This window comes from Salvelinus sp. IW2-2015, unplaced genomic scaffold (genome assembly GCF_002910315.2).
Source record: "Salvelinus sp. IW2-2015 unplaced genomic scaffold, ASM291031v2 Un_scaffold1545, whole genome shotgun sequence".
In the NCBI taxonomy this organism is placed as follows: Eukaryota; Metazoa; Chordata; class Actinopteri; order Salmoniformes; family Salmonidae; genus Salvelinus; species Salvelinus sp. IW2-2015.
In genome coordinates, this window is record NW_019942977.1 from 55,190 (window position 1) to 68,865 (window position 13,676).

At 45.4% G+C, this 13,676-nt stretch overlaps 1 protein-coding gene across 1 annotated transcript in view; it reads right to left on the reverse strand.

Annotated features, from left to right (window-relative positions):
* Positions 1-13,676, reverse strand: part of LOC112071202 (WD repeat-containing protein 7-like) — a gene marked incomplete at its 3' end in the record, with an annotated part of 69,976 nt that overhangs the window by 53,677 nt on the left and 2,623 nt on the right. The window contains 1 exon segment of the mRNA XM_070439296.1: positions 1,067-1,238. Coding sequence (XP_070295397.1) covers positions 1,067-1,225 — 159 coding nt within the window.

The window sequence follows — 13,676 nt, forward strand, 5'->3', positions numbered from 1 at the left end:
TYGCATGCTTCGTGGCAAAGTGACGGCTGATATTGTACTCTTTGAAAACCGCAACAGCTTCTTGGCATATCAGACATACAGCCGTTGATCGGACTTCAGTGAAGAAGTATTTTGTTGTCCACTCCTTATTAAACACTCGGCATTCGCTGTCCACTTTCCTTCTCTTTGGTCCGCTCATTTTCACAGAAGGGCTTAATGGTGACGTGAAACGAAGTGAAAATTAAAGTGAAATAAAGAGAAATACGCGCCACTCCAACAACGGTCAATGTGTTTTGAGTGCGCCATCTATTGGGGAAACGTGGGCATTGCAGGGAAAGGGGAAAAAAAGGAGGTTTTTACTATAATTTGGACAAGTTCGGCGGGCCGGATTAAAAAGCCTAACGGGCCGTATGTGGCCCGCGGGCCGTAGTTTGCCCATGTCTGGTGTAGAAGGTAGTAGTTGTGGAATTGTTAGGTTAGATTACTTGTTGGTTATTACTGCATTGTCGGAACTAGAAGCACAAGCATTTCGCTACACTCGCATTAACATCTGCTAACCATGTGTATGTGACAAATAAAATTTGATACGCTGGAGCTAAATAATATTGCTCATTTATTATTTTCATACAATGAATGTCCCCACACCTTAAAATGGTGTTGACAACTGACCATTTTGTTCATTCTCAGTCATTTTGCTAAAGAAAAGCCCCGATAAGGACATCCCTTGATTACATTGAGACTGCATCACGTTTATTTATTTTTTTATTTGTGGGAATAACTTGAGAACAGATTTCCTACATTAAACCCTGGTCATATTACAATCTTTTTTGACCAAAAACTAAAAATCTCCCAAAAACTTTGCAGCCCCGAACCACCTGGTGCCAATCCCTGGACTACATAAACAAAAAACAACATTTGGGGGGGGGGGGTTTGTATGCAGTTTCAAAACATTTTGCTACATCACACCACACTGAAGACAACCCTGATGATGCACCGAGGCCATGTTTAACCAGAATCAGAATGAGTTACATGTTTTCCTTTCGGACCAAAACGCATGTTTGGAGGTCAAAGTTCATGTCAGGCTTACCTCAAGGTCAGGGGTCATGTCCCAGATGCAGATCTGTCCATCGTGGCAGCCGGTGATGATGGTGGTGAGGTCATCCATGACCAGCAGGCTGGAGATGCAGTGAGTGGGCGCCGTCCGGCCCCACAGCACTATGGGTAAAACCAGGCTGTTTCCTGACATTTTCTCTGTTGACCTGTAGAAAGGAGAGAGAGGGAGATGGTTAAGGAGCTGACAAACATTGGTGATAACATTGGTGGGAGGGCACTACACAAGGCGGCATTGAGGTCAAGTGATCATTATTGAAGGGCAGACCATAGACTTTATCGTGGGCGACGTACCATTAGGTTGAGAGTTGTCTGGCATGTTAGAGTTTTTTCAGATCAATTCCACACTTTCCAATAACCTCTTCACAAATCGATTTATTTATTTAACCTTTATTTAACCAGGTAGGCAAGTTGAGAACAAGTTCTCATTTACAAATCGCGACCTCTGGCCAAGATAAAGCAAAGCAGTTCCGACACAAACAACACAGAGTTACACTATGGTCAATAGTTTGTGGTAATTACATAAACATTAAGGACTATTGCGACACTCACAGTCATAATATAGTGACAGGGATACCAGTGGACTCGGGTGTTTTAGGAAAGCTACACAATACAGGAATTTTCTCCCAACGACAGACAGAGACCATTACCAAGGCGTAACACAGAAAAGCAGAATCAACTCAGGTCGTAGGTCGTAGGTCATGACCTGCCTGAAAACCTATAAATTACATTCAAAATTCAGTCAAGAGTTACAATAGTTAAAATAGGCTCTTGAAAATAAATGAATTGCCATCTGTTTTATGTGTGTGTCACACAATCATTCACCTATTGAACATTACTGCCCAGTAGTAACATAGCTCTCACACATTAGTCATATTGAGCTATTTCCAAGTCCCAAATGTTTTATTTTATTTTATTTAACCTTTATTTAACCAGGAAGGGCTCATTGAGATTTAAAATCTCTTTTTCAAGAGCGTCCTGGCCAAGATAGGCAGCACCAAGTCATTACAAAAAATTACAGACAAACAACAAAAAACTACAAGTAATCTAGAAAGCACAATATCCAGATTAAAATGTAAAGATCAAACTTTTGTTGAAATAAAAGCAGAACTGTAAAAATAGCCCATGACATGTTAAACGGTACTGAACAAAGGAACAACAGCCTAAACTATTACAACAAATATTACTGCAAAATGTCTACTGGTCAACATCCTTCAAAAACAAGCTGACGAATAATTTCTAGAAAATGTGAAAATAATTCCTAATAGTCTAGCTACAATTTTTTATTTTTAAAGCCATAAAATGTTGGCTAGGAATTAAGGACATATCTACATTATTCTATAAAACTGAAAATACAGAGGCTATGCCTAAATCAAGTGTCATTCAGTGTCCAAGTTTAAAAATCGGCAGTAGAATACCTTATGATACAATCATGAGTCGTCTCAGTCAGAGCAGACCTCAGCCTGCGAAACATCACTTTTATCTTCCCAAGTTGCATCAGCTTCATTTTAGATAATACAGGGATAACGCTTCCCAAGTGCCAAAACTACCTCTGTTTTCAGTCCAACAAACTAGTACTAGATGGTGACACACTGGGTTTGACTTTCAAAGTCTACCACCAATCTCTCCCCACAGGCTTTCAGAGTGAAATCAATTGATATCAGGCTGCGTGTCCACAACAGTAGGACATCGAGTCATGTGAAGTGAGGGCGATCCATAGAACCACATAGTGCTTTGGAGTGGGAATAGGCTGGGATTTAGGACACACAAACTGTGTGACGTACAGAACATCATGTGCCCTCTGTGACATGGCGAAATGAACAGGGCAGGAGTGTGAACTGCGTAATTTTGTAACCTATTGTTATTGGTTTTGTGTTAGCACACTTTGTGTCGTGATACTTTTTTTTGTTTCTTTCAATGCGGATAGGTTAGATTACACAACACGCAGCTGCATCGATGATAGGTGAGGAGGACAGAGCAGTGGGAGGACTGAGGCGGCAGGCTGGCAGGTTGCAACAGGCATCATCATCTTCCATTTCATCACCTATAGCAACATCAGGCCTAGGCACAGGACGAGCCTCTCAAGAAGCCTAGGTAGTGTACCTCACGATAAGCTGTAGACCACACTACCTACCAAGAGAGAGTACTCATCTAGATTATTCGTAGCCGTCTATATACAGTTGAAGTCGGTTGAAGTTTACATACACTTAGGTTGTGCATGTCAAGTCATTTTTCCAAACAATTGTTTAAGGACAGATTATTTCACTGTATCACAATTCCAGTGGGTCAGAAGTTTACATACACTAAGTTGACTGTGCCTTTAAACAGCTTGGAAAATACCAGAAAATGATGTCATGGCTTTAGAAGCTTCTGATAAATAATGTAAATTAGCCTGAGTCAATTGGAGGTGTTAGGTTCTTATTTTTCAGAGTAAATAACTCAAGGACACTTGAGAAGCTTAACCAAGTTTAATTATTCCCAAAGGTTCTGTGCAGCTGTCATCAGACAGCAAAACATTTCTCTCCATCCTACTTAACTTCTTATGGCTGGGGGGCAGTATTGAGTAGCTTGGATGAATAAGGTGCCCAGAGTAAACTGCCTGCTACTCATGCCCAGAAGCTAAGATATGCATATTATTAGTAGATTTGGATAGAATACACTCTGAAGTTTCTAAAACTGTTTAAATGATGTCTGTGAGTATAACAGAACTCATATGGCAGGCAAAAACCTGATAAATAAATCCAACCAGGAAGTGGGAAATCTGAGGTTTGAAGGTTAAGTCTTTGCCTATCCAAGATAGTGTAAAATGTGGTCCGATTGCACTTCCTAAGGCTTCCACTAGATGTCAACAGTCTTTAGAACCTTGTTTCAGGCTTCTGTGAAGGGGGAGCGAATAAGAGCTGTTTGAGTCAGGTGTCTGGCAGAATGCCATGAGTTAAGTCTCGCGTGCGGCCGTGAGCACGAGCTCTGTTCCTTTTCATTTCTAAAGACAAAGGAATTGTCCGGTTGGAATATTATTGAAGATTTATGATAAAAACATCCTAAAGATTGATTCAACACATCGTTTGACATGTTTCTACGGACTGTAATGGAACTGTCGTCTGAACTAAGTGCCTGCGGCTCGTGAATTTGGGAACTAAACACGCTAACAAAAAAAGAGGGATTTGGACAAATTATGGACTTCAGCGAACAAAACAAACATTTATTGTGGAACTGGGATTCCTGGGAGTGCATTCCGATGAAGATCATCAAAGGTAAGTGAATATTTATAATGCTATTTCTTACTTCTGTTGACTCCACAACATGGCGGTTATCTGTATGGCTTCTTTTGGTCTCTCAGTGCTGTACTCAGATTATTGCATGGTGTGCTTTTTCCGTAAAGCTTTTTTGAAATCTGACACAATAGTTGCATTAAGTACATCTTTAATTCCATGTATAACACTTGTATTTTCATAAACATTTATGAGTATTTCCGTAAATTGATGTGGCTCTCTGCAAAATCACCAGATGTTTTGGAAGCAAAACATTACTGAACATAACGCACCAATGTAAACAGATTTTAGGATATAAATATGAACTTTATCGAACAAAACATACATGTATTGTGTAACATGAAGTCCTATGAGTGTCATCTGATGAAGATCATCAAAGGTAGGTGATTCATTTTATCTCTATTTCTGCTTTTTGTGACTCCTCTCTTTGGCTGGAAAAATGGCTGTGTTTTTCTGTGACTAGGTGCTGACCTAACATAATCGCATGGTATGCTTTCGTCATAAAACCTTTTTGAAATCGGACACTGTGGTGGGATTAACAAGTTTCTTTAAAATGGTGTATAATACTTGTATGTTTGAGGAATTCTAATTATGAGATCTGTTTGAATTTGGCGCCCTGCACTTTCACTGGCTGTTGTAAAATCGATCCCGTTAACGGGATTTCAGCCGTAAGAAGTTAAGACACTCCCTCTTTCCAATCCTTACATTTTCAGATCAGCAGGAAGAAGGTAACCAGATACTAAACCCTGATTACTCCCTTAAGGGGAACTGACCTCACCTCCTGACCTCTAGTCCACAAAGCTGTCTTTCCTGTATCAACACGGTGCTCTACTCCCATCCCCCAACACATTCCACAGCTATCTGTCTTCCTACAGAGGCCCAGTCTCTCTCTCCTTTGATTATATTCTCTATCATTTATTTAATATCTCAATGTTCAAAATGTCAAACCCAACAGAGGTGTACCTGTGGATATATTTCAAGGCCTACTTTCAAACTCAGTGCCTCTTTGCTTGACATCATGGGAAAATCAAAAGGAATCAGCCAGGACCCCAGAATTTTTTTTTGGAGCCCTCCACAAGTCTGGTTCATACTTGGGAGCAACGCCTGAAGGTACCACGTTCATCTGTACAAACAATAGTAAGCAAGTATAAACACCATGGGACCACGCAGCCGTCATACCGCTCAGGAAGGAGACGCGTTCTGTCTCCTAGAGATGAACGTACTTTGGGCGAAAAGTGCAAATCAATCCCAGAACAACAGCTAAGGACCTTGTGAAGAAGATGCAGGAAACAGGTACAAAAGTATCGATGTCTACAGTAAAATGAGTCCTATATCGACATAACCTGAAAGGCCGCTCAGTAAGGAAGAAGCCACTGCTCCAAAATTGCCATAAAAAAGCCAGACTACGGTTTGCAACTGCACATGGGGACAAAGATCGTACTTTTTGGAGAAATGTCCTCTGGTCTGATGAAATAAAAATATAACTGTTTGGCCATAATGACCATTGTTATGTTTGGAGGAAAAAGGGGGAGGCTTGCAAGCCGAAGAACATCATCCCAACCGTGAAGCACGGGGGTGGCAGCATCATGTTGTGGGGGTGCTTTGCTCCAGGAGGGACTGGTGCACTTTACAGAATAGATGGCATCATGAGGCAGGAAGATGATGTGGATGTATTGAAGCAACATCTCAAGACATCAGTCAGGAAGTTGAAGCTTGGTCGCAAATGGGTCTTCCAAATGGACAATGACCCCAAGCATACTTCCAAAGTTGTGGCAAAATGGCTTAAGGACAACAAAGTCAAGGTATTGGAGTGGCCATCACAAAGCCCTGACCTAAATCCTATAGAAAATTTGTGGGCAGAACTGAATAAGCGTGTGCGAGCAAGGAGGCCTACAAACCTGACTCAGTTACACCAGCTCCGTCAGGAGGAATGGGCCAAAATTCACCCAATTTATTGTGAAAAGCTTGTGGAAGGCTACCCGACACGTTTGACCCAAGTTCAACAATTTAAAGGCAATGCTACCAAATACTAATTGAGTGTATGTAAACTTCTGACCCACTGGGAATGTGATGAAGGAAATAAATGCTGAAATAAATCATTTTCTCTACTATTATTCTGACATTTCACATTCTTAAAATAAAATAAAGTGGTAATCCTAACTGACCTAAAACAGAGAATTTTGACTAGGATTAAATGTCAGGAATTGTGAAAAACTGAGTTTAGTTGTATTTGGCTGAGGTGTATGTAAACTTCCGACTTCAACTGTACAACCACAAACCGATGCTGGCACTAAGACCACACTCAACGAAAATGCTCATCCAGAAGTGGCGCTCCTAGTGGCCGGGGACTTTAATGCAGGGACATTTAAATCCGTTTTACCTCATTTCTACCAGCATGTCACATGTCCAACCAGAAAAAGAAAATCCTAGACCACCTTTACTCCACACACAGAGACACATACAAAGCACCCCCTCGCTGTCCATTTGGCAAAGCTGACCATAATTCTAACCTCCTGATTCCTGCTTACAAGCAAATATTTAAGCAGGAAGTACCAGTGACTCAATCAATACGGAAGTGGTCCGATGACATGGATGCTACGCCACAGGACTGTTTTGCTAGCACAGACTGGAATATGTTCCGTTATTCATTCAATGGCATTGAGAAGTATACCACCTCAGTCACCAGCTTCATCAATAAGTGCATTGTGGACGTCGTCCCCACAGTGGCCGTACGTACATACCCCACTTATTAGAAATCCTGCTATGCTCTCAAATGCTCTCGACGAACCATCAAACAGGCAAAGCATCAATACAGGACTAAGATTGAATCCTACACCGGCTCTGACGTTAGTCAGATGTGGCAGGGCTTGCAAACTATTAGACTACAAAGGGACACCCAGCCGCAAGCTGCCCAGTGACACAAGCCTACCATACGAGAAAAATGCATGTTATGCTCGCGTCGAGGGAAGCAACACTGAAGCATGCATAAGAGCACCAGCTGTTCCGGTCGACTGTGTGATCATGCTCTCCACAGCCGATGTTAGCAAGACCTTTAAAACAGGTCAACATTCACAAGCAGCGGGGACAGACGGATTATCAGGGTGTGTACTCGGAGCATGTGCGGACCAACTGGCAAGTGTCTACACTGACATTTTCAACCTCTCCCTGACTGAGTCTGTAATACCAACATGTTTCAAGCAGACCACCATAGTCCCTGGGCCCAAGAACACAAAGGTAACCTGCCTAAATGACTACTGTCATGTAGCACTCACGTCGGTAGCCATGAAGTGGTTTGAAAGGCTGGTCATGGCTCACATCAATACTATCATCCCGGATACCATAGACCGACTCCTATTTGCATATCACCTCAACAGAGCCACAGATGACGCAATCTCGATTGCACGGGGTGGCAGGTAGCCTAGTGGTTAGAGTGGAGGGGTGGCAGGTAGCCTAGTGGTTAGAGCGTTGGACTAGTAACTGGAAGGTTGCAAATTCGATTCCCGAGCTGACAAGGTAAAAATCTGTCGTTCTGCCCCTGAACAAGGCAGTTAACCCACTGTTCCTAGGCCGTCATTGAAAAAAGGAATTTGTTCTTAACTGACTCGCCTAGTTAAATAAAAGGTAAAATAAATAAAACTCCAAGGAACCCCTATGTGAGAAAGCTATTCATCGACTACAGCTCAGCGTTCAACACTATAGTGTCCACAAAGCTAAGGACCCTGGGATCAAACACTTTCCTCTGCAACTGGATCCTGGACTTCCTGATGGGCCACCCCCAGGTGGTAAGGGTAGGCAACAACACATCTGCCAAGCAGATCCTCAACACCGGTTCCCCTCAGGGGTGCGTGCTTAGTTCCCTCCTGTACTCCCTGTTCACCCACGACTGCGTGGCCAAGCACGACTCCAACACCATCAATAAGTTTTCTGACGACACAACAGTGGTAGGCCTGATCACCGACAACGATGAGACAGCTTATAGGGAGGTCAGAGACCTGGCAGTGTAGTGCCAGGAGAACAACCTCTCCCTCAATGTGAGCAAGACAAAGGAGCTGATCGTGGACTACAGGAAAAGGAGAGCCGAACAAGCTCCAGTTTACGTCGACGGGGCTGTAGTGGAGCGGGTCGAGAGTTTCAAGTTCCTTGGTGTCCCCATCACCAACAAACTATTATGGTCCAAACATACCGAGACAGTCATCAAGAGGGCACGACAACACCTTTTCCCCCCTCAGGAGACGGAAACGATTTCGCGTGGGTCCTCAGATCCTCAAAAGGTTCTACAGCTGGCCTCCCGGGGGGCGCAGTGGTCTAGGGCACTGCATCGCAGTGCTAGCTGCGCCACCAGTCTCTGGGTTCGCGCCCAGGCTGTCGCAGCCGGCCGCGACCGGGAGGTCCGTGGGGCGACGCACAATTGGGCTAGCGTCGTCCGGGTTAGGGAGGGTTTGGCCGGTAGGGATATCCTTGTCTCATCGCGCTCCAGCGACTCCTGTGGCGGGCCGGGCGCAGCGCTAAGGGGTCCAGGTGCACGGTGTTTCCTCCGACACATTGGTGTGGCTGGCTTCCGGGTTGGAGGCGCGCTGTGTTAAGAAGCAGTGCGGCTTGGTTGGGTTGTGCTTCGGAGGACGCGTGGCTTTCGACCTTCGTCTCTCCCGAGCCCGTACGGGAGTTGTAGCGATGATACAAGATAGTACTTGTTAGCGATTGGATACCACGAAAATTGGGGGAGAAATTTATTTAAAAAAAAAAAAAAAAAAAGTTCTACAGCTGCACTATCGAGGGCATCCTGACTGGTTGTATCACTGCCTGGTATGGCAACTGCTCGGCCTTCAACTGAAAGGCGCTACAGAGGGCAGTGCGTACGGCCCAGTACATCACTGGGGCTAAGCTGCCTGCCATCCAGGACCTCTACACCAGGCAGCGTCAGAGGAAGGCCCAAAGAATTGTCAATGACTCCAGTCACCCAAGTCATAGAGTGATCTCTTTGCTACCGCACGGCAAGCGGTACCGGAGCACCAAGTCGAGGGCCAAAAGGCTCCTTAACAGCTGCTACTGCCAAGCTATAATACTGCTTAACAATTCATCAAAATGGCCACCTGGACTATTTACATTGACCTCCCCACCCTCCATTTGTTTTTAGCAACATGCTGCTACTCGCTGTTTATCATCTATGCATAGTCCCTTTTTTTTTTTTTTTTTTTTTTCCACCTTTATTTAACCAGGTAGGCTAGTTGAGAACAAGTTCTCATTTGCAACTGCGACCTGGCCAAGATAAAGCATAGCAGTGTGAACAGACAACACAGAGTTACACATGGGTAAACAATAAACAAGTCAATAACATGGTAGAAAAAAAGAGAATCTATATACAATGTGTGCAAACGGCATGAGGTAGGCAATAAATCGAATAATTACAATTTAACAGATTAACACTGGAGTGATAAATCATCAGATGATCATGTGCAAGAAGAGATACTGGTGTGCAAGAGCAGAAAAGTAAATAAATAAAAGCAGTATGGGGGGTGAGGTAGGTAAATTGGGTGGGTAGTTTACAGATGGACTATGTACAGCTGCAGCGATCGGTTAGCTGCTCGGATAGCAGATTTTTAAAGTTGTTGAGGAGATAGTCTCAACTTCAGAGATTTTTGCAATTCGTTCCAGTCGCAGGCAGCAGAGAACTGGAAGGAAAGGCGTCCAAATGAGGTTTTGGCTTTAGGGATGATCAGTGAGATCACCTGCTGGAGCGCGTGCTGCGGGTGGGTGTAGCCATCGTGACCAGTGAACTGAGATAAGGCGGCACTTTACCTAGCATAGCCTTGTAGATGACCTGGAGCCAGTGGGTCTGACGACGAACATGTAGCGAGGGCCAGCCGACTAGGGCATACAGGTCGCAGTGGTGGGTCGTATAGGTGCTTTAGTAACAAAACGAATGGCACTGTGATAAACTGCATTCCAGTTTGCTGAGTAGAGTATTGGAAGCTATTTTGTAGATGACATCGCCGAAGTCGAGGATCGGTAGGATAGTCAGTTTTACTAGGGTAAGTTTGGCGGCGTGAGTGAAGGAGGCTTTGTTGCGGAATAGAAAGCCGATTCTTGATTTGATTTTGGATTGGAGATGTTTGATTGAGTCTGGAAGGAGAGTTTGCAGTCTAGCCAGACACCTAGGTACTTATAGATGTCCACATATTCTAGGTCAGAACCGTCCAGGGTGGTGATGCTAGTCGGGCGTGCGGGTGCAGGCAGCGAACGGTTGAAAAGCATGCATTTGGTTTTACTAGCGTTTAAGAGCAGTTGGAGGCCACGGAAGGAGTGTTGTATGGCATTGAAGCTCGTTTGGAGGTTAGATAGCACAGGTCCAAGGAAGGGCCGAAGTATATAGAATGGTGTCGTCTGCGTAGAGGTGGATCAGGGAATCGCCCGCAGCAAGAGCAAATCATTGATGTATACAGAGAAGAGTCGGCCGAGAATTGAACCCTGTGGTACCCCCATAGAGACTGCCAGAGGACCGGACAACATGCCTCTCGATTTGACACACTGAACTCTGTCTCAAAGTAGTTGGTGAACCAGGCAAGGCAGTCATTAAGAAAACCGAGGCTACTGAGTCTGCCGATAAGAATATGGTGATTGACAGAGTCGAAAGCCTTGGCCAGGTCGTGAAGACGGCTGCACATAATGTCTTTTATCGATGGCGGTTATGATATCGTTTAGTACCTTGAGCGTGGCTGAGGTGCACCCGTGACCGGCTCGGAAACCGGATTGCACAGCGGAGAAGGTACGGTGGGATTCGAGATGGTCGTGATCTGTTTGTTGACTTGGCTTTCGAAGACCTTAGATAGGCAGGGCAGGATGGATATAGGTCTGTAACAGTTTGGGTCCAGGGTGTCTCCCCCTTTGAAGAGGGGGATGACCGCGGCAGCTTTCCAATCCTTGGGATCTCAGATGATACGAAGGAGAGGTTGAACAGGCTGGTAATAGGGGGTGCGACAATGGGCGGCGGACAGTTTCAGAAATAGGGGGTCCGGATTGTCAGCCCAGCTGATTTGTATGGGTCCAGGTTTTCCAGCTCTTTCAGAACATCTGCTATCTGGATATGGGTAAAGGAGAAGCTGGGGAGGCTTGGGCGAGTAGCAGCGGGGGGGCGGGGTGTTGGCCAAGGTTGGAGTCGCCAGGAGGAAGGCATGGCCAGCCATTGAGAATGTTTGTTGAAGTTTTCGATTATCACGGACTTATCAGTGGTGACCGTGTTACCTAGCCTCAGTGCAGTGGCAGCTGGGAGGAGGTGCTCTTGTTTTCCATGGACTTTACAGTATCCCAGAACTTTTTGGAGTTAGAGCTACAGGATGCAAATTTCTGCTTGAAAAAGCTGGCCTTTGCTTTCCTGACTGACTGCGTGTATTGGTTCCTGACTTCCCTGAACAGTTGCATATCGCGGGGGCTCTTCGATGCTATTGCAGTTCGCCACAGGATGTTTTTGTGCTGGTCGAGGGCAGTCAGGTCTGGAGTGAACCAAGGGCTAATTCTGTCTTGGTTCTGCATTTTTTGAACGGAGCATGCTTGTCTAATATGGTGAGGAAGTACCTTTTAAAGAATGACCAGGCATCCTCAACTGACGGGATGAGGTCAATTCCTTCCAGGGTACCCGGGCCAGGTCGATTAGAAAGGCCTGCTCGCAGAAGTGTTTTAGGGAGCGTTTGACAGTGATGAGGGGTGGTCGTTTGACCGCAGACCCGTGGCGGATACAGGCAATGAGGCAGTGATCGCTGAGATCTTGATTGAAGACAGCAGAGGTGTATTTGGAGGGCAGGTTGGTCAGGATAATGTCTATTAGGGTGCCTATGTTTACGGATTTAGGGTTGTACCTGGTGGGTTCCTTGATGATTTGTGTGAGATTGAGGGCATCAAGCTTGGATTGTAGGACTGCCGGGGTGTTAAGCATATCCCAGTTTAGGTCACCTAACAGAACAAACTCTGAAGCTAGATGGGGAGCGATCAATTCACAGATGGTGTCCAGGGCACAGCTGGGAGCTGAGGGGGTCGGTAGCAGGCGGCAACAGTGAGAGACTTATTTCTGGAGGAATTAATTTTTAAAATTAGAAGTTCGAACTGTTTGGGCATAGACCTGGAAAGTATGACAGAACTTTGCAGGCTATCTCTGCAGTAGATTGCAACTCCTCCCCCTTTGGCAGTTCTATCTTGACGGAAGTGTTATAGTTGGGTATGGAAATCCCAGAATTTTTGGTGGCCTTCCTAAGCCAGGATTCGGACACGGCAAGGACATCAGGGTTGGCAGGTGTGCTAAAGCGGTGAGTAAGGCACTTAGGAGGAGGCTTCTGATGTTGACATGCATGAGGCCAAGGCTTTTTCGATCACAGAAGTCCAAATGAGGGTGACTGGGGACATGCAGGGCCTGGGTTTACCTCCACATCACCCGAGGAACAGAGGAGTAGTAGATGAGGGTGCGGCTAAAGGCTATCAAAACTGGTCGCCTAGAGCGTTGGGGACAAAGAATAAAGGAGCAGATTTATGGGCGTGGTAGAATAGATTCTGGGCATAATGTGCAGACAGGGGTATGGTGGGGCACGGGTACAGCGGAGGCAAGCCCAGGCACTGGGTGATGATAAGAGGGTTGTATCTCTGGACATGCTGGTCTCAATGGGTGAGGTCACCGCATGTGTGGGGGTGGGACAAAGGAGGTATCAGAGGTACGGAGAGTGGAACTACGGGGTCCTTGCAAACCAAAACAATGATATGATAACTAGCCTGAAAACAGTATGCAAGGCATATTGATATTTGAGAGAGACATACAATAAGGCATAAAGTGATTGCAGGTCTTGTTGGGAGAGCTAGCTAAAACACAGGTAAGATAACAGCAGCAATAACAGGGTGCTAGTCTAACACACGCAACAACAGGTAAAAAGGCGACGACTAGGCAGAGAGGGTCGGATTAACTACACACAGATCCTGAGTTAAAGCCACGAGCCGACAGATAAAACACAAATAAACAGAATGGAGTACCGTGAATTAATGGACAGTCAATCAGGCATCAGCTTTGTAGCCAAGTGATCATAGTGTCCAGGGGGCAGCCGTAGATGGAGCAGGGAGGCCTCCACTAAGCTAGCACGCGGCGTTTAAAGTTAGTAGCCCGGGGGGTGGTCTGCTCAGACGGAGGGGGTCTGCTCAGACGGAGGCCGGTTGAGGCACAGCGGTGGGGTTACGTCTGCAGACCAGACGTGGTCGTGTCGACAGGAATCCAAGCCGGTGGCGATGGCGAAAGCGAGGTTGTGAATTGTAGAATTGTGTTTGCTAACTGGTGCTAGCTTCGTG